The sequence below is a fragment of the Salvelinus fontinalis genome, chromosome 38 (assembly GCF_029448725.1).
Source record: "Salvelinus fontinalis isolate EN_2023a chromosome 38, ASM2944872v1, whole genome shotgun sequence".
Lineage (NCBI taxonomy): Eukaryota > Metazoa > Chordata > Actinopteri > Salmoniformes > Salmonidae > Salvelinus > Salvelinus fontinalis.
This window is the reverse complement of record NC_074702.1, coordinates 11118332-11145193: the sequence shown is the minus strand read 5'-3', so window position 1 is coordinate 11145193 and position 26862 is coordinate 11118332. Positions and strand designations below refer to the sequence as shown.

Below are 26862 nucleotides of genomic sequence, written 5' to 3'. Positions count from 1 at the left end.
GGAACAGACGTGGTAGTAATGCAGTAACAGTAAAAACACAGGAACAGTCTTGGTAGTAATGCAGTAACACTAAAAACATAGGAACAGACGTGGTAGTAATGCAGTAACAGTAAAACACAGGAACAGTCTTGGTAGTAATGCAGTAACAGTAAAAACACAGGAACAGTCTTGGTAGTAATGCAGTAACAGTAAAGACAGGAACAGTCTTGGTAGTAATGCAGTAACAGTAAAAACACAAGAACCGTCTTGGTAGTAATGCAGTAACACTAAAAACACAGGAACAGTCTTGGTAGTAGTGCAGTAGCAGTAAAAACACAGGAACAGTCTTGGTAGTAATGCAGTAGCAGTAAAAACACAGGAACAGTCTTGGTAGTAATGCAGTAACAGTAAAAACATAGGAACAGTCTTGGTAGTAATGCAGTAACAGTAAAAACACAGGAACAGTCTTGGTAGTAATGCAGTAACAGTAAAAACACAGGAACAGTCTTGGTAGTAACAGTAAAAACACAGGAACAGTCTTGGTAGTAATGCAGTAACAGTAAAGACATAGGAACAGTCTTGGTAGTAATGCAGTAACAGTAAAGACACAGGAACAGTCTTGGTAGTAATGCAGTAACAGTAAAAACACAGGAACAGTCTTGGTAGTAATGTAGTAACAGTAAAAACACAGGAACAGTCTTGGTAGTAATGCAGTAACACTAAAAACATAGGAACAGACGTGGTAGTAATGCAGTAACAGTAAAAACACAGGAACAGTCTTGGTAGTAATGCAGTAACAGTAAAAACACAGGAACAGTCTTGGTAGTAATGCAGTAACAGTAAAGACAGGAACAGTCTTGGTAGTAATGCAGTAACAGTAAAAACACAGGAACAGTCTTGGTAGTAACAGTAAAAACACAGGAACAGTCTTGGTAGTAACAGTAAAAACACAGGAACAGTCTTGGTAGTAATGCAGTAACAGTAAAAACACAGGAACAGTCTTGGTAGTAATGCAGTAACAGTAAAAACACAGGAACAGTCTTGGTAGTAACAGTAAAAACACAGGAACAGTCTTGGTAGTAATGCAGTAACAGTAAAAACACAGGAACAGTCTTGGTAGTAACAGTAAAAACACAGGAACAGTCTTGGTAGTAATGCAGTAACAGTAAAAACACAGGAACAGTCTTGGTACTAACAGTAAAAACACAGGAACAGTCTTGGTAGTAATGCAGTAACAGTAAAACTAAATAAACATCAGTAATAACACCATTAACAACGACATTATCAACATCTAGACGCTCAATGGCTTGAAAGAGGTGCTTTGTTGTCTGTTCTCACCAATGCTGTTTTTCAACAAGACTCCTCCATTTTCAGTGGGGCTGAGAGGGGGTTGAGGAAACCTGAAAGAAAGAGAAAGCGAGAAAGAAATGTGATCGGCGGCAGGGAGGCTAGCGGTTAAGAGCGCTGGGCCAGTAACCGAAAGGTCGCTGGGTTGAATCCTCACGCCGACTAGGTGAAAAATCTGTTGATGTACCCTGAGCAAGACGCTTAACCCTAATTGCTCCTTTAAGTCACTCTGGATAAGAGCGTCTGCTAAATGACTCAAATGTGAAATGTGATCAGTGCTCAGAGGACTGGCTTATAACAGTGCACACTCAGAGCTGTGTTGACTCACGTGGTGGGGCTGTATGGGTTTCCTCCTCCAGTTAAGATGCTGTTTCCTCTCTTCAGGTCAGATGGAGGCCCTGTCTTCTTCAGCTCATCTACCGCCATCTTGATCACATCTGTCCAGCTTCACACAACAAAGCCACATCACCACTACAGTTGGTGCTTTGTCTTTATCTTCATATCATCCACCTCTCATCCTCCCTCCCCATAAACCTCTCTCCTCTCCCACACTCACTTCTCCCTCTCCCCTCCCTTCCCAATCCCCTTCTCTCCCCCACTCACTTCTCCCAAACCCCTTCTCAAACCCTTCTCTCCCCCACTCACTTCTCCCAATCCCCTTCTCAAACCCTTCTCTCCCCCACTCACTTCTCCCAATCTCCTTCTCAAACCCTTCTCTCCCCCACTCACTTCTCCCAATCCCCTTCTCAAACCCTTCTCTCTCACACTCACTTCTCCCAATCCCCTTCTCAAACCCTTCTCTCCCACACTCACTTCTCCCTCTCCCCTCCCAATCCCCTTCTCTCCTCTCCCCCTCCCAAACCCTTCTCTCTCCTTCTCCCATACTCACTTCTGCCTCTCCCAATCCCCTTCTCTCCTCTCCTCTCCCCTTCCCAAACCCTTCTCTCTCCTTCTCCCACACTCACTTCTGCCTCTCCCAATCCCATTCTCTCCTCTCCTCTCCTCTCCCCTTCCCAAACCCTTCTCTCTCCTTCTCCCCCACTCACTTCTCCCTCTACCCTTCTCTCCTTTTCCCAAACCCTTCCCAAACCCTTCTCTCTCCTTCTCCCACACTCACTTCTGCCTCTCCCCTCCCAATCCCCTTCTCTCCTCTCCTCTCCCCTTCCCAAACCCTTCTCTCTCCTTCTCCCCCCCTCACTTCTCCCTCTCCCCTCCCAATCCCCTTCTCTCCCCTTCCCAAACCCTTCTCTCTCCCTCTCCCACACTCACTTCCTCCTCTCCCCGACAGATTGAGCCACCAGTTCGTAGATCTGAGCCCCGCTGTCCCAGGTGAAGATCACATAGAAGGCCTTACGGTCTGACAGAGGGACAGAAGAGAGGGGGATTGATATGACATATCCCTGCAAGGTGTGTGTGTGTGTGTGTGTGTGTGTGTGTGTGTGTGTGTGTGTGTGTGTGTGTGTGTGTGTGTGTGTGTGTGTGTGTGTGTGTGTGTGTGTGTGTGTAGCTCCATGTTGATGATGTTGTGTTTTCTTGAATACCAAATATGGCAGGTGTTGTTGTTGTGGGGGGAGGCCGGAGACAGATGCTCTTTTTGGAAGTGGGTTGCTCTTTTGACTCTTACATGGATCAAACCCTGTGCTGTCAAGTTTCTGAAATACCAGCCTCTTGAGTCATGCCTGAACAGCCTTTGGCCGTGTACATAGGCTGACAGTGCATGGCCATCAGATTGCAGGACTGCATAGGGATAAAGGCAAAGCAGCTAGCAAGGTACTGCTCTTTGTCATGGACAGCCTAGCTGTATGGAGAAGGTGCTTTGACACTACGTGTGTCCATGTATCTGTGAACCTTTGAAATGTTTGAATCGTTCGGGACTGTAATGTGATTTGTGCATTCAAATGAAGTATTTAAAGATGTGCGTGTCTCACCTGTGGCCACCTCTCGGAGGAAGGCAGAGTCTAGTTTGATGATAGGGCTGAGCATCTGCTTGCCCTCCTGAACAGCGATGTTACTCTTACTCTGACACTTCAACACCATCTTATCATCCTGCTTCTGTAACAGCACCAACAGATCCCCCAGCAACACACACTGCACTTCTGAGAGGGGGGCAGGAACAGGGAGGAGAGGAGGAGAGGAGGAGGAGGAGAGTGGGACAAGAACAGGGTGGAGATGAGAGGAGGAGGAGGAGAGTGGGACAGGAACAGGGTGGAGAGGAGAGGAGGAGGAGGAGGAGAGGAGGAGAGTGGGACAGGAAGTAAACAGCAGAAGAACAACAGTTTGGGTGTGTGTAAAATGAAATCAGACAAACGATTGGTTGATACATTAAAACAAACTAATGTTTGTAGAGTTGATAGTGCACCTAATGTTTTCTCCTTGGTCACTCTCCAGGTCAGAGGCCCCTCATAGATCATCCTTCTCTGGGCCAGGTCAAGGTACTGAGAGAGAAGAACACAACTGATAAAGAATGAGAGAACGGGACGACTGTAGAAAGGATAGCATGAAGAGCACTGGACCACACTACAAGAAGCCCTCACTATTGTCAGTCACCTTGTACTCCAGATACAGCTCGTTACTGGGTTTGAGTCCTGAGGTGTCCAGCCTGCGCTGGTAGTCTTTCAGGGTCTGGAGGGAGAGAAATAATTTGTACTGTTTGTTTGTTTGTGTTTGTGTGTGTGTGTGTGTGTGTGTGTGTGTGTGTGTGTGTGTGTGTCTCTCACCAGCAGGTTCTCCATCTGTTTGACCTCCTCGTTGACGTGGTTGAGGATCTTCCTACAGCACTCTGCACTCTGCTGAATACTCTCCTTCTCCAAGGTGTCCTCTACGGGAATACACACAACACGTCACAACACACACACTCTCTCTCTGAATGAGAACAGGGAAGGACATACACAGACCTGTGCACTTGGCGATGTTTTCAAGCAGTAGGGGGTATTTGGTGAGCCTCTGCATCTCAGTGGGGATGATGTCCTTCAGCTGCAGCCTACGACACTGAGGCCTACTCTCTGCCTCCAGTATGAAGGAGTTGAAACGAGGGTCTTTCTTCTGTCTCATCTTCAGCTGTTCCAGGGCCCACGTCTGGTGACTACAGAACCTAGACGTCAGCTTCTGAAACCACTCACCCTCTGTCCCTCCAAACTAGACAGAGAGAGATGGGGAGAGAGAAAGTGAGAGAGAGAAAGAGGGGGTGATTAAAAGCTTTCTTTAGGGATCCATTTCCCTAAGTATCCACTTCATATAAGGGATGAGGGGGTTAGGCTGAGATGGGGTGAGGGGCAGAGAGAGAGGGCAGTGAGGGGCACAGACAGGGGTGATGGAAGGTGATCTGTTCTTTACCCTGTTGAGTAACGTGGTTCCGATGGCCTTGACGATGAAATTGTGCTGACGCAGCTTCTTCAGGTGCTCATAGAAAGCATCTGCACAGAAACACACAGGGAGCACAGCGGTTAGACTGGGGTAAACTTATGGTTGGGTTATTATGGTCAGACTGAGATCAATTTACGATTGGACTCCAGTTACACTAGGGTTCATTTACTAGTCATGAGGGGAAAATATTGATACAGTTATATATCAGGATATAATTTTGGAAGGTATGCTGTATTATTTTGACAGTATCGCAATATTATTTTTAGCGATAGTTGCACCAAAGTTCCAGTATTTTCCCTTCAGAGCTTATTCTCCATCTTCTTTTTAAATAAGGAACCAATTTGTTTTCAGCACTTTTATTTCCATGACTGATCAAAACTTGTTTTCTTATGACTCTCTCTTGTCCTCCTGCAGCAGACGTATGGTGAGAGCTATGTTTGGAACATGGAATTGCAATAAAATTACAGCATCGAATCGCAAAACATATCGTCTCGGCACCTAAGCATCGTGGTAACATCGTATCGTGAGGTCTTTGGCAATTCCCAACCTTACAATTTACAGTGGTCAGACTGACTTCAGCCAGTATCAGAACTGTAGAAGTGCTGTTGTCGGGTAACGGTCACAGCCATGCAGTAGCAGTCATGTAGTCATACTGTGTAAGTGTGGTTGTATGTCAGGGGTTTTGCGGTCGTACTGTAGTTGGGGTTACGGTCGTCCAGTGGCAGTACATTGGTCATGTGGTTGTACTGTAGCGGAGGTTATGGTGATACTACGGTTAAGCAGCGGTGGGACCGTACTCACAGTGCATGTCTATGATCTCATCCAGGCTGGGGAAGATGGTGGCCAGCTCTGTGGCGGTCATGAGTTCCTCTCTCTCCAGAGGCTTCCAGAACACTGTCTGCAGAACACTCAGCATGCGCACGTGGGCGTGCTCCGTCGCAAACAACTCTGAGAGAGAGAGAGATTACTCTAGTGCCAATTTATTCACAATATTTTGCATCAGATGAGTAGAAGCTCAATGTTACACCGCAATTATTTCTAAACCTTTGTTTTTCCTCCTCCGTTGGCTGGATCCCTCCATCCCCCACCCCTCCCCCATCCCTCCTCACCGTTTATGACCTCCTGTCGCTTGGTCTCCTTCTTGCTGAGGTCTTTGAGGGTGTCTGGGGGGGTGTGTTCTCTCCAGTTGGGCGGGTCCTGCTCCAGCTCCAGGAGGCGAGGGTCCTGTTCCTCCTGCTGGGGGGTGGGGCCAGAGAGGGAAAGACCTGGGAGCACACCCTCGGGGAGTAACACCCCTTCATCAACACTGATGGAAGAGACGACAACGACAGAGGAGGAGGAGAGGGGCAGGTATAAGGGTATGGGGATAAAGGGTATGGGCGATAATATGAAAAGAATCTAACGCGAAGCTAGAAAACCTGCTTGGGTTGAGAAGCATTTGGATTGGGACAGTACGCTATTGGCTGGTTCAAAGTCTACATAATCCACACACAGCACTAACTTTACACGTAGTTACAGTTGATACTGTAGCCCTGACTAAGAAAATAACTTTGGCTCTGACCCTCCTCCTCCAGTCAAGCTGTGTCACAGCATGGATCTCTTCCTGTCTTAATGAAGCTGCAGTCAGGAAAGCAAAGTTAGTTGGTCAGTAATGTCAGTGAGTCTATCAGCCTGTCCATCAGTTACTATAGTTAGTCAGTCTGCCTGTCCATCAGTTACTATAGTTAGTCAGTCTGCCTGTCCATCAGTTACTATAGTTAGTCAGTCTGCCTGTCCATCAGTTACTATAGTCAGTCAGTCTGCCTGTCCATCAGTTACTATAGTTAGTCAGTCTGCCTGTCCATCAGTTACTATAGTTAGTCAGTCTGCCTGTCCATCAGTTACTATAGTCAGTCAGTCTGCCTGTCCATCAGTTACTATAGTCAGTCAGTCTGCCTGTCCATCAGTTACTATAGTCAGTCTGCCTGTCCATCAGTTACTATAGTTAGTCAGTCTGCCTGTCCATCAGTTACTATAGTTAGTCAGTCTGCCTGCCCATCAGTTACTATAGTTAGTCAGTCTGCCTGTCCATCAGTTACTATAGTTAGTCAGTCTGCCTGTCCATCAGTTACTATAGTTAGTCAGTCTGCCTGCCTGTCCATCAGTTACTATAGTCTGCCTGCCTGCCTGTCCATCAGTTAGTATAGTCATTCAGTCAGTCAGTCTGCCTGCCTGTCCATCAGTTAGTATAGTCATTCAGTCAGTCAGTCAGTCTGCCTGTCCATCAGTTACTATAGTTAGTCAGTCTGTCCATCCATCAGTTAGTATAGTCAGTCTGCCTGCCTGTCCATCAGTTAGTATAGTCAGTCAGTCTGCCTGCTTGTCCATCAGTTAGTGTAGTCAGCCAGTCTGCCTGACCATCAGTTACTATAGTCAGTCAGTCTGCCTGCTTGTCCATCAGTTAGTATAGTCATTCTGCCTGCCTGTCCATCAGTTAGTATAGTCAGTCTGCCTGTCCATCCATCAGTTAGTATAGTCAGTCTGCCTGCCTGTCCATCAGTTAGTATAGTCAGTCAGTCTGCCTGCCTGTCCATCAGTTAGTATAGTCAGTCAGTCTGCCTGCCTGTCCATCAGTTAGTATAGTCAGCCAGTCTGCCTGCTTGTCCATCAGTTAGTGTAGTCAGCCAGTCTGCCTGACCATCAGTTACTATAGTCAGTCAGTCTGCCTGTCCATCAGTTAGTATAGTCAGTCAGTCTGCCTGCTTGTCCATCAGTTAGTGTAGTCAGCCAGTCTGCCTGACCATCAGTTACTATAGTCAGTCAGTCTGCCTGTCCATCAGTTACTATAGTCAGTCAGTCTGCCTGTCCATCAGTTACTATAGTTAGTCAGTCTGCCTGTCCATCAGTTACTATAGTCAGTCAGTCTGCCTGTCCATCAGTTACTATAGTCAGTCAGTCTGCCTGTCCATCAGTTACTATAGTTAGTCCGTCTGCCTGTCCACCAGTTACTATAGTCAGTCAGTCTGCCTGTCCACCAGTTACTATAGTCAGTCAGTCTGCCTGTCCATCAGTTACTAGTCAGTCAGTCTGCCTGTCCACCAGTTACAATAGTTAGTCAGTCTGCCTGTCCATCAGTTACTATAGTTAGTCAGTCTGCCTGTCCATCAGTTACTATAGTCAGTCAGTCTGCCTGTCCATCAGTTACTATAGTCAGTCAGTCTGCCTGTCCATCAGTTACTATAGTCAGTCTGCCTGTCCATCAGTTACTATAGTTAGTCAGTCTGCCTGTCCATCAGTTACTATAGTTAGTCAGTCTGCCTGTCCATCAGTTACTATAGTCTGCCTGCCTGCCTGTCCACCAGTTACTATAGTCAGTCAGTCTGCCTGTCCACCAGTTACTATAGTCAGTCAGTCTGCCTGTCCATCAGTTACTATAGTCATTCAGTCTGCCCGTCCATCAGTTAGTATAGTCATTCTGCCTGCCTGTCCATCAGTTAGTATAGTCAGTCTGCCTGTCCATCCATCAGTTAGTATAGTCAGTCTGCCTGTCCATCCATCAGTTAGTATAGTCAGTCTGCCTGCCTGTCCATCAGTTAGTATAGTCAGTCAGTCTGCCTGCCTGTCCATTAGTTAGTATAGTCAGCCAGTCTGCCTGACCATCAGTTAGTATAGTTAGTCAGTCTGCCTGTTCATCAGTTACTATAGTCAGTCCGTCTGCCTGTCCATCAGTTACTATAGTCAGTCAGTCTGCCTGTCCATCAGTTACTATAGTCAGTCAGTCTGCCTGTCCATCAGTTACTATAGTCAGTCAGTCTGCCTGTCCATCAGTTACTATAGTTAGTCAGTCTGCCTGTCCATCAGTTACTATAGTTAGTCAGTCTGCCTGTCCACCAGTTACTATAGTCAGTCAGTCTGCCTGTCCACCAGTTACTATAGTCAGTCAGTCTGCCTGTCCATCAGTTACTATAGTCAGTCTGCCTGTCCACCAGTTACAATAGTTAGTCAGTCTGCCTGTCCATCAGTTACTATAGTTAGTCAGTCTGCCTGTCCATCAGTTACTATAGTTAGTCAGTCTGCCTGTCCATCAGTTACTATAGTCAGTCAGTCTGCCTGTCCATCAGTTACTATAGTCAGTCAGTCTGCCTGTCCATCAGTTAATATAGTTAGTCAGTCTGCCTGTCCATCAGTTACTATAGTTAGTCCGTCTGCCTGTCCACCAGTTACTATAGTCAGTCAGTCTGCCTGTCCATCAGTTACTAGTCAGTCAGTCTGCCTGTCCATCAGTTACTATAGTTAGTCAGTCTGCCTGTCCATCAGTTACTATAGTTAGTCAGTCTGCCTGTCCATAAGTTACTATAGTTAGTCAGTCTGCCTGTCCATCAGTTACTATAGTCTGCCTGCCTGCCTGTCCATCAGTTAGTATAGTCATTCAGTCTGCCTGTCCATCAGTTAGTATAGTCAGTCAGTCTGCCTGTCCATCAGTTAGTATAGTCAGTCAGTCTGCCTGTCCATCAGTTAGTATAGTCATTCAGTCTGCCTGTCCATCAGTTAGTATAGTCATTCAGTCTGCCTGTCCATCAGTTAGTATAGTCATTCAGTCTGCCTGTCCATCAGTTAGTATAGTCATTCAGTCTGCCTGTCCATCAGTTAGTATAGTCATTCAGTCTGCCTGTCCATCAGTTAGTATAGTCAGTCTGCCTGCCTGTCCATCCATCAGTTAGTATAGTCAGTCTGCCTGCCTGTCCATCAGTTAGTATAGTCAGTCAGTCTGCCTGTCCATCAGTTAGTATAGTCAGTCAGTCTGCCTGTCCATCAGTTAGTATAGTCATTCCGTCAGTCAGTCTGCCTGCCTGTCCATCCATCAGTTAGTATAGTCAGTCAGTCTGCCTGTCCATCAGTTAGTATAGTCAGTCAGTCTGCCTGTCCATCAGTTAGTATAGTCAGTCAGTCTGCCTGCCTGTCCATTAGTTAGTATAGTCAGTCAGTCTGCCTGTCCATCAGTTAGTATAGTCAGTCAGTCAGTCTGCCTGTCCATTAGTTAGTATAGTCAGCCAGTTTGCCTGACCATCAGTTAGTATAGTCAGTCAGTCTGTCCATCAGTGACTCTGTCCATCTGTGGCTGTGCTCCTCTCTCTCCCCCTGTGAGAGAAAGGGGGGTAGGGGGTCTGCCTTACGAGGGGTGGGGAGAGGTCGGGGAGGAGTGTGCTGCCGTGGCGGCGGCTTGCAGGTCCACGTCGCTACGGGAACGCGACTGTTTGGCCCGGGAGGAGCCACGGCGACGGGAGGAATGTCTGTCCACACGAGCACTCTCACTGCGCCCCACACGCCTGGGGAGGGAGGGAGGGAGGGAGGGAGGAGGAGAGTACATCGAGGGAAGGGAGAGAGGAGAGCCAGTGGGTGGAAAAATACAAGGAGGATGGTAGTATAAGGAGGAAGGCAGGGGAGGAGAGGAAGTGGAGACAGACGGAGTGAGGAGTACAGGAACCACAAGGAAATGGTCCAAAAGACCAAACCAAAGAGTACAGAGTGGAACAACGAAGACAGGGGAGATATTAGGATCAAGTGGATCCAAGCAGGAGAACCATTACAGAGGAAGTCAATGTGATGTCAAAGGAATGTAGAGGATCAAAGGAAAAGCACACAAGAGATGTGACAGAGAATGGATGGTTAGACTCAGGAGCATAGACTCTCCACACAGTCCTGGGTTACTGCTTAATGACTAGCCCTATTAGAAACACATTGGAAGCCAATCTACCTCAACACTATTAGTTAAGAAAGCGGTCCTTAGTAACAACTCAGTGTGTCTGTGTACCAAGGCCTTTCAATTACGCAATGTTAAAATGGCAATCAATTGGGCTTATCAGCTTTCCAATCTCACACACAGTACACACACAGACAAGAAGACTATTATTCTCTAACATCACAGCCCACTCACGTCACTCCAAGGTACAGGATAAACAATACTTAGCCATGCAGTGTGTGCGTGTGTGTGTGTGTGTGTGTGTGTGTGTGTGTGTGTGTGTGTGTGTGTGTGTGTGTGTGTGTGTGTGTGTGTCTGTGTCTGTGTCTGTGTCTGTGTCTGTGTGTGTGTGTACAGTAACGCAGGATGGACTGTGTGTTATCAATGAGGCCCAGTGTGTGTCCGTATCCCTGTCGCAGAGAAGTAGAAACCCACCTTGTCTTGCGTCTGTAAAAACACGGGACAGCACAGTTACATAACCACCACAACCACTCAACAGTAACACACCCCCTTTCTACAAACCTCCAACTCCCCCCATCAACCGCTGCAGCACACGGACGGAGGCTAACAGCACTGAACGCACTGTAAAACCACAGAAAGCAAAGCACGCCCACAAACACAAGACGTCTGCTGTCCTGAACATGGTACCACATGAAGCCCTGTGAAGACTAGACAACAGAACATAGCGGAACCCTATAGAACCACACACACTGATGCCTTCTGCAAGCAACAGACATGAAAGCAAACCAGACCTCACTGCTTGACTTACAATAGGACTGGGATAAAGCCGACAACAGACAAATCTAAAGCTGGACCGCACGGCTGAAGCACAGTAAAAGTCAACTTAAGTCAACTTAAGCCTGTAGAGATACAATGCTGTACAAACCAAATATAGCACAATGAATGCCCAACTCAGACAGAAGGACAACCCCAGACAACATAACAACGTTATGCCAGCTTTACCCAGCTCTGGTACTTGAGTCTAGCCTGCAGACACACAGACAAGATGACACACTACAGTACAATGTTAACTATTATACACTTAACTTGCTCTGAATAACTGAGCAGAGTCAGCATCGCACAAACAAGGAGACAGCAGTGGTGCTTTGGAAGAGGAGCAAACACAAACATGAAAAATGGACACACACAGAGTGAAAGAAAGTGGAGAACAGGTAAACAAAACAAGAAATTTGGGGTAGAGGAGAATGGAAGAGGGGGTTGCGGGCTGGAGAGGAAGCCTGTAGCCCCAGTAAGGGTCCATCTCCAAATGCTGGGTAGGTCTTAGTGATGTTCGCTACATGGAGGAGCTGCTCTGGCAGGCCAGGGCTAAGGTGTGGTAGGTAGGCTAGGCAGCACAGTACACAGCAGGGACGGACGGAGACACTGAGGGAGTTTTACCACGCTTCCTCAGCCTTAGCATAGCCACTGACCCCTAACCTTTTTAAAATGTTTGACTATGTTCAACTCTACCTAATGGTGTTGGGTCTATGTTGGTCTTTGGTTTTATACATCTCATCTACTCCACCCCCCCATCTCTTTACCTCTCTCTTCCTCTATTTATCCCTTACTACCTCTCTCTCACCTGTCTTTGTCCAGGTTTTCCTCCAGGGGGGGTTCATTGGGTGAGGGGGGCTCCCATACAGCCAGCCCCCCTGCCATCCCCACGGGGGACACCTCGCCCCCCTCCGCCACCAACTGGGGGTCCGAACGACTGCTGAACAGACCTGGGAGAGGAGGGAAAAATAGCACACATTAGATTCACCTCACTGAACACACCCTAAGTTAGGTTGGGTGTTGCTATGCTACCATGTAGCCGTCCAATCAGCCTTACCTATCTCGCTGTGGGAGAAGTCTGGGCTGGAGGTCACACTGATGTGAACCCCTGAGCCCTCGCTGACCTCCAAACCCTGATGGGGGGAGGATCCTGTGGAAACAGACTTCCTGTTTAATGCTGGAGGGGCGGCATCAGGGGCGGAGGAGCCTCGAGAGGGGACGAGGCTGCTGGGAACCTTACGCTCCTGATTCACCTTCTCTTTATCCACTGAGAGAGAGAGAAAGAGAGAGAGAGAGGTAGAGAAATAGATGGTAAAAGGGATGACATTGAGAAAAAAAAAGTCAAAACAGTCAGTCATTTCCATGAGAGACCATGAGAGAGAGAAACAGACAGAGACAGACAGGATGAGTATAGGGCAGTCAGTCGATCTGTGGTGAGAGAGGAGGGTTAATCATTCTCAGGGTGGGGACAGTTTAGTGCCTATGTTCACAACCCTACAACAGACTGACCGTGTGTGTGTGTGAGAGAGAGAGAGCTGGGCGAGATGGACAAAAATCCATGTCGTGTTATATTGACCAATTGTTTCGATAATGATAAATCAGCAATAAATTATGTTTGGGGGAGGTGCTAGAACTGGGGGAGGTGCTAGAGCTGGGCGAGATGGACGATAATGTGATAATGTGATGAATGTAACTATTTTGCTCGATAACAATACATAGCCTACAACAATAAAACTAAACGTTTTAAAGGGACAGTTAGGCTACTTTACATTAGCAGGAGGGCTTTTGACCATTTAGTTCCAGAGCCAAGTAAGTCAACTGAGATGGCAGTGGGAACTCAAAACACTAAGCTAGTGATATTGTTGCTATATAGACAAGTAGGCTATTTGATTCATCTATCAGTAAATGTAGGCTAACATCCTACAACAACTTTCCAGCGCTAGGCCTAGGCTACTTGATGTACAACAAGAGCTCACAGTTTTACCAATTTGACGTCAGATTCTGATGGTTATCCGCATTTCTCCAAACATCAAATTTCAAAGTTGCACCAAACGTCAAATTTCTGCAGGAATCAACATAACGCATAGGCTATTACCGTTGACCAAATAACACTTTTAGAACAATCTACAGGAACATTGTATAGCAAAATCACAGATGTTTGTTTTTTCGCCCACTCTCTAGCGTGTGTGTGTATGTGGTCAGTCCATCTATCAAAACACCAGTGACTACAGATCATGCCATATTATCTACACCTAGACGCAAAACAGCAAGTCAACAAATCAAAAACTCGGCATTCCCCTCAGATCCCCTTCCGGGTTTGATTTGGTACATGCAAACATGCATTGGGGTTGATTAGTAAGGACTAAACCATTCTAGAGATAAAGGGGTGGGGAAGAGGAGATGAAAGAGCCAGCGGTGGTACCTTCAGCCTCCACTTTAGGAAGTTTGACCTCAGCTGAAAGAAGAACACAGGGCAAGACAACGGGTTCTTTTTAATTCTACAAAGACTTTGGCTTATACAGGCACTATGGTCATTCTGGTAGACCCACTTTTAGATGGCGAACGATAATCAAACACCTGACATAGCTTATACTAAATGTCATCCATTCTGTTTCTCTGTACCTTCAGTATGCATATGTATTTAGTAGTGTATGCAGTATGTATTTACTGTAAGTATTTTTGTGTTGTTTTTTAACAATGTAGCGAAGACAAACTAATTTCCCCTTAGGTATTGATAAAGTACAATCTCATCTCATATTATGACACTGCTGGTACGTACTGCTGCCAGCAATCCAGCCACCGGCGGCGCTGAGGATGTTGGGAAAACCCCCCTTCGGTTTAGATTTAGTGGACTCCTCACTCTTCTTATTCTGAGATGGAGATGGAGAAAGAGAGACAAAGAGAGAGAGCATTATGACAAGAACAGTCTAATAATACTGGATAGGTTGGTGTGTGGTATGGACTGTGGACCGTGGAGTCCAGCTAGCTGCCAACCAGACAGAGAGACAAACTGACTCACCTTCCCAAGGGGTCTCCTGAAGAAACCTCTGGACTTCTTACTGTCAGCTACTCTGGACTTCACTCCTAGGTGCTTCATGTAGAAGGCCACTGCTGCAAAGATCGACGAACTGGAGGACGAGAGAGAGGGAGGGAGAGCGAGATCTCTGTAAAGTTAGTGATGATGAAAGTACATACTGTATAAATGCATATATATTGGCATTGCAATAGAAACAGTAATGATACACTATTATAGAGGATGCAAAAGCATGAGCTGTAAACAAAAAGACCAGGCGTGAAAGAGACGGAGAGTAGGGGTGGGGTTGAAATGAGAAAAGGGGTGGGGTTGAGATGAGAAAAGGGGTGGGGTTGAGATGAGAAAAAGGGTGGGATTGAGATGAGAAAAGGGGTGAGGTTGAGATGAGAAAGGGGTGGGGTTGAGATGAGAAAAGGGGTGGGGTTGAGATGAGAAAATGGGTGGGGTTGAGATGAGAAAATGGGTGGGGTTGAGATGAGAAAATGGGTGGGGTTGAGAAAATGAGAAAATGGGTGGGGTTGAGATGAGAAAGGCTGGGGTTGAGATGAGAAAAGGGGTGGGGTTGAGATGAGAAAAGGGGTGGGGTTGAGATGAGAAAAGGGGTGGGGTTGAGATGAGAAAAGGGGTGGGGTTGAGATGAGAAAAGGGGTGGGGTTGAGATGAGAAAAGGGGTGGGATTGAGATGAGAAAAGGGGTGGGGTTGAGATGAGAAAAGGGGTGGGGTTGAGATGAGAAAAGGGGTGGGGTTGAGATGAGAAAAGGGGTGGGGTTGAGATGAGAAAAGGGGTGGGATTGAGATGAGAAAAGGGGTGGGGTTGAGATGAGAAAAGGGGTGGGGTTGAGATGAGAAAAGGGGCGGGGTTGAGATGAGAAAAGGGGTGGGGTTAAGATGAGAAAGGCTGGGGTGATGCTGGGTGGAGAGTTGGAAGTTTACCAGAGAGGAAAGGAGGAGTAGAAAGAGGAGCTTGAGAGGGAAAATGCGAGAGCTTTTCAAACTGAGGCCATAAGACCATAAACCAAGTCAGTCTACATCAGCTACAGAATGCCATTTATGGCAAAGTAATGCAACTACAGTTCTGAAGTCTACACAACGTACACCTACAGTACTGAAGTCTACACAACGTACACCTACAGTACTGAAGTCTGCACAACGTACACCTACAGTACTGAAGTCTACACAACGTACACCTACAGTACTGAAGTCTACACAACGTACACCTACAGTACTGAAGTCTACACAACGTTCACCTACAGTACTGAAGTCTACACAACGTTCACCTACAGTACTGAAGTCTGCACAACGTACACCTACAGTACTGAAGTCTACACAACGTTCACCTACAGTACTGAAGTCTACACAACGTTCACCTACAGTACTGAAGTCTACACAACGTACACCTACAGTACTGAAGTCTACACAACGTTCACCTACAGTTCTGAAGTCTACACAACGTACACCTACAGTACTGAAGTCTGCACAACGTTCACCTACAGTACTGAAGTCTACACAACGTTCACCTACAGTACTGAAGTCTACACAACGTACACCTACAGTACTGAAGTCTACACAACGTTCACCTACAGTACTGAAGTCTACACAACGTTCACCTACAGTACTGAAGTCTACACAACGTACACCTACAGTACTGAAGTCTGCACAACGTACACCTACAGTACTGAAGTCTGCACAAAATACAACTATAGAGCAAAACAAACTAATTGAGGAGGAAGGTAAAATAAATATAAGGCATGTATGTATGGACTTTAAAACATCAATGAATCTAAGCAGGGAGCTGGACAAAGCATGTCTAGCATGCATTCACACTTTGACAGAAGAGGTTCAGACACACACAGCACCGTGAAACACAGAACTCACCATTTCTCCTCGTCTGCGACGATGGAGGGACTGAAAGAGAGGAGATGAATAGATATTAAAGAGAGAGAAAGATAAGTGCAGACATTGCCAAGTCTGTAGACTTACCGCCGCTGTCGATTGAGTGGCATTTTCCAACGCTCTTTCTCGACTGATTCTTAACTCTGTTTTGGGACGGTGGAATCTGAAGCGACTAAGCTTCTCCTGATCCAACTCAAATCTGACTGCAGTGATATTGTGTTCAGAGCAGAGGCTACTGAACATATTCTGATCTTTCCAACAAAAAAAGGGACAAAATAAAACAAGGTCTAAAACAATGAGAGATGCATTAAAAGCTGCACCCAAAACAATGCACAAGAAACTATTGACAATTGTTTTTAAAATAAAACACTGCAAAAATCTAATCTGTACAAATCTATCCAATCTGCTTTTCTGCACAAGGCAAGGTATCAGCTGTCTAACTATCTGCAAAAGATACGTGTGAAGTCAAGGCACAGCTGCTCTCTGGGAGTTGTCTGCAGGGTGGGCGGAAAAATCTAACAATGCTCCAGGACAGCGGAAATGACTATTTAACTGTGTTTTAGTCTGATGCAACTAGCAGGCAAGAACATGGAAATGAGATCCTACTGTTTTTCTTTTCTATTAACATAAAGGGAGGGGTTTCCTCGGGATTCCCCAAGCCAATCAGGACGCCAAGCCCATCCCTTCATTCCACTGACTGACCAATGGGAAACAGAGGAGGTGAGATCACCATGTTGTGGCGGAGAGAGGGGGAGAGACGGGTAGCAGCTGAACGAGGGCGAGTGTGGGATTGTGGAGGAGAGCAGAGGATGGTGTAAGTGAATCTAAATGGGCAGAAAAAATGAATAACTCTGTTGTAGTCAGTAACAGAGAGAGTTGATTGTGAGTCAGTAACAGAGAGAGTTGATTGTGAGTCAGTAACAGAGAGAGTTGATTGTGAGTGAGTAACAGAGAGAGTTGATTGTGAGTCAGTAACAGAGAGAGTTGATTGTGAGTCAGTAACAGAGAGAGTTGATTGTGAGTCAGTAACAGAGAGAGTTGATTGTGAGTCAGTAACAGAGAGAGTTGATTGTGAGTCAGTAACAGAGAGAGTTGATTGTGAGTCAGTAACAGAGAAAGTTGATTGTGAGTCAGTAACAGAGAGAGTTGATTGTGAGTGAGTAACAGAGAGAGTTGATTGTGAGTCAGTAACAGAGAAAGTTGATTGTGAGTCAGTAACAGAGAGAGTTGATGGTGAGTCAGTAACAGAGAGAGTTGATGGTGAGTCAGTAACAGAGAGAGTTGATGGTGAGTCAGTAACAGAGAGAGTTGATGGTGAGTCAGTAACAGAGAGAGTTGATGGTGAGTCAGTAACAGAGAGAGTTGATTGTGTGTCAGTAACAGAGAGAGTTGATTGTGAGTGAGTAACAGAGAGAGTTGATTGTGAGTCAGTAACAGAGAGAGTTGATTGTGTGTCAGTAACAGAGAGAGTTGATTGTGAGTGAGTAACAGAGAGAGTTGATTGTGAGTCAGTAACAGAGAGAGTTGATGGTGAGTCAGTAACAGAGAGAGTTGATTGTGAGTCAGTAACAGAGAGAGTTGATGGTGTGTCAGTAACAGAGAGAGTTGATGGTGTGTCAGTAACAGAGAGAGTTGATTGTGAGTGAGTAACAGAGAGAGTTGATTGTGAGTGAGTAACAGAGAGAGTTGATTGTGAGTCAGTAACAGAGAGAGTTGATTGTGAGTGAGTCAGTAACAGAGAGAGTTGATTGTGAGTGAGTAACAGAGAGAGTTGATTGTGAGTGAGTAACAGAGAGAGTTGATTGTGAGTGAGTAACAGAGAGAGTTGATTGTGAGTGAGTAACAGAGAGAGTTGATTGTTATTGAGTAACAGAGAGAGTTGATTGTGAGTGAGTAACAGAGAGAGTTGATTGTGAGTGAGTAACAGAGAGAGTTGATTGTGTCAGTAACAGAGAGAGTTGATTGTGAGTGAGTAACAGAGAGAGTTGATTGTGAGTGAGTGACAGAGAGTTGATTGTGAGAGAGTTGATTGTGAGTGACAGAGAGTTGATTGTGAGTGAGTTGATTGTGAGTCAGTAACAGAGAGAGTTGATTGTGAGTCAGTAACAGAGAGAGTTGATTGTGAGTCAGTAACAGAGAGAGTTGATTGTGAGTGAGTAACAGAGAGAGTTGATTGTGAGTGAGTAACAGAGAGAGTTGATTGTGAGTGAGTAACAGAGAGTTGATTGTGAGTGAGTTGACTGTGAGTCAGTAACAGAGAGAGTTGATTGTGAGTGAGTGAGTAACAGAGAGAGTTGATTGTGAGTGAGTAACAGAGAGAGTTGATGGTGAGTCAGTAACAGAGAGAGTTGATGGTGAGTCAGTAACAGAGAGAGTTGATTGTGAGTGAGTAACAGAGAGTTGATTGTGAGTCAGTAACAGAGAGAGTTGATTGTGAGTGAGTAACAGAGAGTTGATTGTGAGTGAGTAACAGAGAGAGTTGATTGTGAGTGAGTAACAGAGAGAGTTGATTGTGAGTGAGTAACAGAGAGAGTTGATTGTGAGTCAGTAACAGAGATAGTTGATTGTGAGTCAGTAACAGAGAGTTGATTGTGAGTCAGTAACAGAGAGAGTTGATTGTGAGTCAGTAACAGAGAGAGTTGATTGTGAGTCAGTAACAGAGAGAGTTGATTGTGAGTCAGTAACAGAGAGAGTTGATTGTGAGTCAGTAACAGAGAGAGTTGATTGTGAGTCAGTAACAGAGAGAGTTGATTGTGAGTCAGTAACAGAGAGAGTTGATTGTGAGTGAGTAACAGAGAGAGTTGACTGTGAGTCAGTAACAGAGAGAGTTGATTGTGAGTGAGTCAGTAACAGAGAGAATTGATGGTGAGTCAGTAACAGAGAGTTGATGGTGAGTCAGTAACAGAGAGAGTTGATTGTGAGTGAGTAACAGAGAGAGTTGATTGTGAGTGAGTAACAGAGAGAGTTGATTGTGAGTGAGTAAGAGAGTTGATTGTGAGTGAGTAAGAGAGTTGATTGTGAGTGAGTTGATTGTGAGTGAGTTGATTGTGAGTCAGTAACAGAGAGAGTTGATTGTGAGTCAGTAACAGAGAGAGTTGATTGTGAGTCAGTAACAGAGAGAGTTGATTGTGAGTCAGTAACAGAGAGAGTTGATTGTGAGTCAGTAACAGAGAGAGTTGATTGTGTCAGTAACAGAGCCGGTAGGAAGCTGCTTTATAATGTGTTTGACACTGCCTGCTGACAAGCTTTTCATACTTCCTCCACTGACAATACAGTAGTAACCAGAGAAAAGGGACTTATGCATTGGGCATATCCCTTTTCCCTTTGTTGGTCTCTCTCTTATAGTCACTCATTCATCCTCTCTCTTCACACTACAGGTTAAAGAGCTTGTCTCCTGCTCTCCTTCTCACTTGTTCCAGTGTTAATTCATTGTGTCTGGCTACTGGGTCAGAGATAGATGAACTTCCCCCTACACTTTCTCTGTGTCCGGTGGCCGGACTGCATCAATAACACTGCACTGCCCCTACTCTCCATCCTCCCCCTCCCTCCTGTTGGCAGCATGCCAGGGGAGAGCCTTCCTGCCAACGTGGCACTGCTGAGTCTATCCTTCTCCCTCTGCTTCCTCTCCTCCTTCTCCCTTTCACCCTCTCTGTTCCAATCACTGTTGTCCCTCTTTCTTTTCTCCCCAAATCACTCTCTCTCCTCCATGTCTTTAATCATCCATCTATCCCCCTAGTGGTTCCTGTGTGTTGAACTGGTTGTGTCAATGTGTGTATTTCTGCACCATATTCTAGAAATGTCCGCTGAGGGACTGGAACTGTGATGTCTAGAGGCCCGTGATGTCATGATGATACTAAAAAGTATTTAATTTAATTTAAATTAAACTTGCCCCCAAACAAAGCCATGGGAGGTTTAACTTGCTAATTAGACTGTACCTTTATCTATGAAGTTACATAAAATCTACACGCTATGTAGTACTGCATTATGATAGTCAATAATCCACCCCAGCCGTCTACTCACTGGATCTCAGACATTTTGTCCAGCAGGGTCTCTGCCACGGCCTTCTCCTTCATCTCCATGGGGATACGATCGGTGGGGTAGTGAGACTCCACCTCCAGCAGCTCTGCCGCGTTAGGGGTCATACCCATCATCCTCTTCTGCCTGAGAGGGAGGCACAACAAGAAGTATCCCTTTAACTATGTACATCTCACACTGTATAACTGTCATCAGTCTGACATTATCGCTGAGGGCTAGTTGGTACACACGTATTTATGGGGATCAACAAAAGAGTTTGTGTTTAGGGCAGAAACTATTTTAACCCAATGTTATCACTGGTGAGTCAATAGGTGCTGTTTCACGGGTTTCATAGATATGGCTGATTTTGACAAGGTCACTGCTGGTTCTATGGATGTGGGTGTGTCACCTAAAGTCTTCCAGCTGTCGCAGCACCTCTGGGGCCTGAGCCAACTGGACATCCTGGACAAACTTCTTCTGCTGCTCCTCACTGAGCAGGTCTGGTCTGGTACGGTCTGAGACAGAGAGATTACATAAACACCATGCTTTATCCAGATAATGCTGAGTAGACCAGTGGTGGAATAGCAGTGTGACGACTACATTATCTACAATGATAAGAGAACGATCGTAGTAGGGCTTACCCAACTCAAACGATACATTGTGAGGGATTTGCACTCTGAGAATCTGTGTGGGTTGAAGAGAAGGAGAGAGAGAACATTTCATTTGACATAATGATAATATGCATCACACTGACTTCTACAACACAATTTGTATAGAAATCTCAAACAATGCAGTACACCACAGTCACCACCAGATGTCACTTGAAAACCTTCTTTTTTTTATGCAGGCAAGAGGAAAATTAGAAAACAGAAGTACAATTTCTACTCCATGGGTCTCTCTCTACCTCTGAATGTTCCAATGAACTTTCACTAAACGTATCCTTTTAGAATAGAGGGAGTGTAAAACAGAAAAAGAGCAATAGAAATAGCCATTTTTCCCAAAGGTCATTCCCACGACCCGAACAGGAAGTAGTTTGTCAGCGTGAGAAAGTGTGACACATTGAGTAGAGGGAGAGGGGGAGACACACAGGGTGAGAGAAAGAGGGGTATAGAGGGTACAGCCGGACAAATGGCCAGTAGCAAGAAACCAGAGGAAGTACAGAACAGAACAGTGAGGTGCCATCTGGCTCTGGGCTCTACAGTCGCTTCTTAGCTCCCTGTGTTTCTTGCACTTACAGCGCCCTTGTCCAGGAAGCTGTTGTAGAACTCCACAAACTGCTTCTTGGTCTCTTTGGTACTGAGGTTCTTGAAGAGGTCAGCATGGAGGTAACACAACTGAGAGGGGGAGGAAGGGAGAGAGAGAGAGAACGAGAAAAAGAGAACAATTAGGAAGGGAGCTAGAAGATGTGAGTACCACACACAAACCATTTTCGATAACACTATTAGGAGGTCATTTACGCAGGCGTATGTAGACTTTCTACAGCATATTGTGACACTGTGGAGGACAGATAAGTGATCGGTATGGTCGGTGGAGGACAGTCTGGTGTCTATTAAAATACAGGTGCATCGCTAGCTTCAGGGACAGGCAGGGGGAGGTAGGGGGTTTGGGAGAGGGGTGAGGAGAGGTAGGCTGTCTGGGCTGTGGAGGGGTAACAGTACCTGGGTGGATCACGGTGTCTGCATGCAGAATAAAAGGGAGAAACAGGCATGCTTAATATCACTGGAGATACACAGAAACAGAGGTACACATGGAGCAGACAGACACTCATCACACACTAACATGGACATAAACACCCACACACACACCAGACAATACATCACCACACACACACACACACACACACACACACACACACACACACACACACACACACACACACACACACACACACACACACACACACACACACACACACACACACTGTAGTTCTCACCAGGGAGGAACAGTCGAACTGCAGGATGACGTGCTGAAGGAAGACCAGCAGGTGGGTTGGCCGGCTCTTCACTAGCTCTATACTGGTGAAGTGACTGCTGTGGTCATCCACAGTCTGGGATGGACAGAGGGGGGGGGGGGGGGGGGGGGGGGGGGGGGTTAGAAACAGTAGATATAATGAGGGAGAGGTGAGGAATAGAGGAGGGAAGGAGGAGACAGTACAGAGTGAAGGACAGATTAGATAAAGGACATTGGTGGACAGGGAATGATGGGTAGAGAATGGAGTATGTGAGATGGACAGATAGACAGGGAATGAGGAGGAGAAGGGTAGAGAATGGAGTATGTGAGAGGGACAGATAGACAGGGAATGAGGAGGAGAAGGGTAGAGAATGGAGTATGTGAGAGGGACAGATAGACAGGGAATGAGAAGGGTAGAGAATGGAGTATGTGAGAGGGACAGAGAGACAGAGAATGAGAAGGGTAGAGAATGGAGTATGTGAGAGGGACAGAGAGACAGAGAATGAGAAGGGTAGAGAATGGAGTATGTGAGAGGGACAGAGAGACAGAGAATGAGGAGGAGAAGGGTAGAGAATGGAGTATGTGAGAGGGACAGAGAGACAGAGAATGAGAAGGGTAGAGAATGGAGTATGTGAGAGGGACAGAGAGACAGAGAATGAGAAGGGTAGAGAATGGAGTATGTGAGAGGGACAGATAGACAGGGAATGAGGAGGAGAAGGGTAGAGAATGGAGTATGTGAGAAGGACAGAGAGAAAGGTCAGAACAGATATGATCATTCAGTCTATTGTTCACTACAGTTCATTGTCATCAGGGAGTTACTCACGGGGTCCAGATCATTCTCAAAGTCCTCATCCTCGGCCCCGATGATGCTCATGGCTGGGTTAGACCACTGAGCCCCAAACGCTCCCCCCTACAGACAGACACACAGTTAGACCACTGAGCCCCAAACGCTCCCCCCTACAGACAGACACACAGTTAGACCACTGAGCCCCAAACGCTCCCCCCTACAGACAGACACACAGTTAGACCACTGAGCCCCAAACGCTCCCCCCTACAGACAGAGACACAGTTAGAGCACTGAGCCCCAAACGCTCCCCCCTACAGACAGACACACAGTTAGACCACTGAGCCACAAACGCTCCCCCCTACAGACAGAGACACAGTTAGACCACTGAGCCACAAACGCTCCCCCCTACAGACAGACACACAGTTAGACCACTGAGCTCCAAACGCTCCCCCCTACAGACAGAGACACAGTTAGACCACTGAGCCACAAACGCTCCCCCCTACAGACAGAGACACAGTTAGACCACTGAGCCACAAACGCTCCCCCCTACAGACAGAGACACAGTTAGACCACTGAGCTCCAAACGCTCCCCCCTACAGACAGAGACACAGTTAGACCACTGAGCCCCAAACGCTCCCCCCTACAGACAGAGACACAGTTAGAGCACTGAGCCCCAAACGCTGCCCCCTACAGACAGAGACACAGTTAGACCACTGAGCCACAAACGCTCCCCCCTACAGACAGAGACACAGTTAGACCACTGAGCCCCAAACGCTCCCCCCTACAGACAGAGACACAGTTAGACCACTGAGCCCCAAACGCTCCCGCCTACAGACAGACACACAGTTAGACCACTGAGCCCCAAACGCTCCCCCCTACAGACAGAGACACAGTTAGACCACTGAGCCCCAAACGCTCCCCCCTACAGACAGAGACACAGTTAGACCACTGAGCCCCAAACGCTCCCCCCTACAGACAGAGTAGATCTGGGACAATAAACCGAAAACTATCGACACCGACCATACCGATCACTTATCCCCGGCATTTTGCTCATATCCGTCATTACAATAAGTAGCCTATACTAGAGAAATGTGAAGTTTGAAATGAAATAAGTTTGCTAATGTGGGTGATTGATAATGGGACATTTTACAAAACTGTGGTGCACATTAATGTTATAAACGTATAGTTCTATTTACTATTATTGCACCAATTCAGGCAATTAATTGCGAAGTGGAGTTTTGGCACCATGAGGAGACAGAAGAGAGAGAGAGAGGACATTACATCATCTGACACCACCACAACCTGCTGAGAGACACTACGAAAGTCAACCCACACCGACCTCGGCCTCACCCACCACACACACACACACACACTTACAGTCAAGAAGGAAATATATATATATATATATATATATATATATATATATATATATATAGAGAGAGAGAGGCTACCCCATGGGTAGGCAACCCTGGTCCTGGAGTGCCGCAGGCACTTCATGGGTTTGGTTTAACTGACCTGGAAGACCAGGTGTGTTGATGTTAGACAATCACTGAACTGATCAATGAGCTCAGTTGGTCAGGTGTGGTGCCTAGTTGGGACAAAATCCTGCAGGACCTGCAGCACTCCAGGAACAGGGTTGCCGACCCCTAGCCTATAGGACCCCATAATCATACTACTAAAGCCTTGTTCACACTGCAGGCCTTAATGCTCAAATCCATTTTACAATACTGACTGTCCAAACAGCAAGTTACAAGTGACCAAATCAGATGTGTGTTCAGACAGCAGTCATTAGCTGACACGACCAAGCTAGTTGTCATAGTAACCACTGGTGTGTGGCAGTGGTGTAGCAAAGATTTTATTAAACTAAACCAAGATAGACCACAGCCTGTCGTTTCAAATGGAAACAAATGAGTCATAGTGGGCAGAACAAGCAAGGAGGTGGGCAGGGCAGAGCCAAGCACAAGCTAGCAAGATCCTATTGGCTCGTTCTAGCATACATTTGCATATTTCCATTACGGAACACCTACTCACCTACTCACCTAATTCACCTTTTCACTTGTTCTAAACAATGCAATTTTTTGAAACTTTAGCAAAGGGTAAAGTCTAGACAACTTTGTCCACTCTGTTCGCAAGAGATTATAGTTTTGGGAACAGAAAACTGTATTGAGATCAAATGTTTCATCATTGAGAAAATTTGCAAAATGTCGGCCAAAATCCTTCTCGTTCCACCTTCTTCCACTGCTGGCCAATGGGCTTCCTCTCACTGCCATATTTGGTGGTGAGTGGGAACGCCAAGTGGATGCTTCAAAGTTATACATCCGGTGAAATATCTTCCTCATTGTTCTATCTGTGGGTGGGGGGGGGGGGGGGGGGGGGGTGCATTTCACTGCACCTATCCTGTGTATGTGACAATTAAACATTATTTTACTTACCCTGGTTAGGGAGTGGGGGTAAACTCTGGTTAGGGAGTGGGGGTAAACTCTGGTTAGGGAGTGGGGGTAAACTCTGGTTAGGGAGTGGGGGTAAACTCTGGTTAGGGAGTGGGGGTAAACTCTGGTTAGGGAGTGGGGGTAAACTCTGGTTTGGGCCTTTGCTTGCTTATCACGACAGGTCATTACTGACGCAATTGACTGCAAGAATATAAAGGGGCCAATTTGAATTCTCCAATCAATTTTTGGAGAATGGCTAAATATCTAGCGCCATTAAAATCCTGGAGTGTTAGACTAATTAAGTAGAATCAAGGTGCTTTCTGCAAATCACAAATTCCTCTTCCTCCAGGCTCCTCTGAAACATTTAGATTTGGGATTGTAGCTTGGAGGGAGTTAGAGAGAGGCATAAATATTTTAACCCAAGGGAAACAGTTAAACATGCCTTGCCAAAACCCAGTTTACAGCTGAGCATTCAACAAAGTTTAACTAAGCCTGAGCCAATAATGCTACGAGGGAGATGGGTCCCCGTGAGAACTCACAACAGTCAGTGACGGCTAGGCCTGTCCAGAAACAACCCCAAACCTTGAACTCTACCCCTAGACCCTAGGTTACACCGTCAGTATTTGCAGATCTGTAGACTGTAGGAATGGAATACGCTACACCAGCAATAAAGGCCTGTGTGTGAATGAGGATGTGAGCGGGTGGGTGTGGGCCTGTGAAAGTGTAAAACACATTGTGTAGAAAAAGTGCAGCGTATCTAGATGACTAAGGTGCGATAGCAGCAAATGTGTGTTGGGTTTGAGAGTGAGGTAGGTAAGCGACAGAGACTAAAATAGCACATTGTCTTGTAAGGAGAAGTGGTGTTGCTGGTATGACTTCAGAGGCTTTAGAGGTCAAGAACGAGAAAGATGGAAAAATGGAGTTGGAGGAGGAGAGAACATGTGGTCATTCACGGTCACGTGTAGAGGTAAGTAAACCAGGGAACTGAGTGGAATGCACAAACGTGCACAAACACATGCACAAAGTAGGGTGAAATAATCCCACACACCAGTTGGTAAACCTTCCCCTCAGTACCACACATACCGACCACCGCTGTTAGTAGCCTGAATCAACCAATGCCTGGGCTGCACTTACAGTAACCTTGTTCAGCACACACACTTCTGCCCAATGCTATGTGCAATTAGCCTGGAAACAAGGTGGCATGTAAAGTAACACCGCTGCAGTAGCCCATCATTTACCCAACCGTACAGTTACATCACAATGGCTACCACAGAGCTGAACGTACTGCTGCCTGGTGGAACTATGAAATGCTGTCACATAAAGTAGTATCCCCACTACAGTGCAAACATGGGGAGTCTGCTGTTACAGACAGTGTTGGGATACTATAGCTTAAATCTGAGAGGGTCCCTTCTACTCTCCTCTCCTGACATACTGAACATTCCACAGCATGGCACCAGACTACACCAGTCTCTTCCCCTTCTCTTCTCTTTGACTTCTTGTCCCCTTCCCTTCTCATCCCGATACATGAAAAGGGCTGGATGGGGCTGTTCTGACAGTGAGGAAAGGAGAGAA

General features: G+C 46.3%; 1 protein-coding gene across 6 annotated transcripts in view; it reads right to left on the bottom strand.

Annotated features, from left to right (window-relative positions):
* The window catches only part of LOC129837739 (rho guanine nucleotide exchange factor 1-like), a 53050-nt gene that overhangs the window by 8076 nt on the left and 18112 nt on the right, over positions 1–26862 (bottom strand). For 3 of the 6 annotated variants that reach the window (XM_055904149.1, XM_055904147.1, XM_055904150.1), the window contains exons 2-26: positions 22898–22984; positions 22058–22171; positions 21360–21458; positions 20766–20808; positions 20534–20639; positions 20131–20271; positions 16093–16122; positions 14202–14310; positions 13962–14052; positions 13605–13637; positions 12240–12449; positions 11991–12132; positions 10844–10855; positions 9843–9995; positions 5799–5995; positions 5491–5637; positions 4660–4739; positions 4221–4461; positions 4044–4144; positions 3874–3948; positions 3686–3761; positions 3255–3422; positions 2596–2683; positions 1655–1771; positions 1318–1379 (exon numbers count right to left, since the gene is read on the bottom strand). In XM_055904149.1, the coding sequence (XP_055760124.1) occupies positions 1318–1379; positions 1655–1771; positions 2596–2683; positions 3255–3422; positions 3686–3761; positions 3874–3948; positions 4044–4144; positions 4221–4461; positions 4660–4739; positions 5491–5637; positions 5799–5995; positions 9843–9995; positions 10844–10855; positions 11991–12132; positions 12240–12449; positions 13605–13637; positions 13962–14052; positions 14202–14310; positions 16093–16122; positions 20131–20271; positions 20534–20639; positions 20766–20808; positions 21360–21458; positions 22058–22171; positions 22898–22948 (2686 nt within the window). In that variant the 5' untranslated portion in view covers positions 22949–22984. Of the gene's footprint in view, positions 1–1317; positions 1380–1654; positions 1772–2595; positions 2684–3254; positions 3423–3685; positions 3762–3873; positions 3949–4043; positions 4145–4220; positions 4462–4659; positions 4740–5490; positions 5638–5798; positions 5996–9842; positions 9996–10843; positions 10856–11990; positions 12133–12239; positions 12450–13604; positions 13638–13961; positions 14053–14201; positions 14311–16092; positions 16123–16197; positions 16694–20130; positions 20272–20533; positions 20640–20765; positions 20809–21359; positions 21459–22057; positions 22172–22897; positions 22985–26862 lie in introns of those variants that run through there. The other 3 variants (XM_055904151.1, XM_055904152.1, XM_055904153.1) reach the window with 3 other exon arrangements.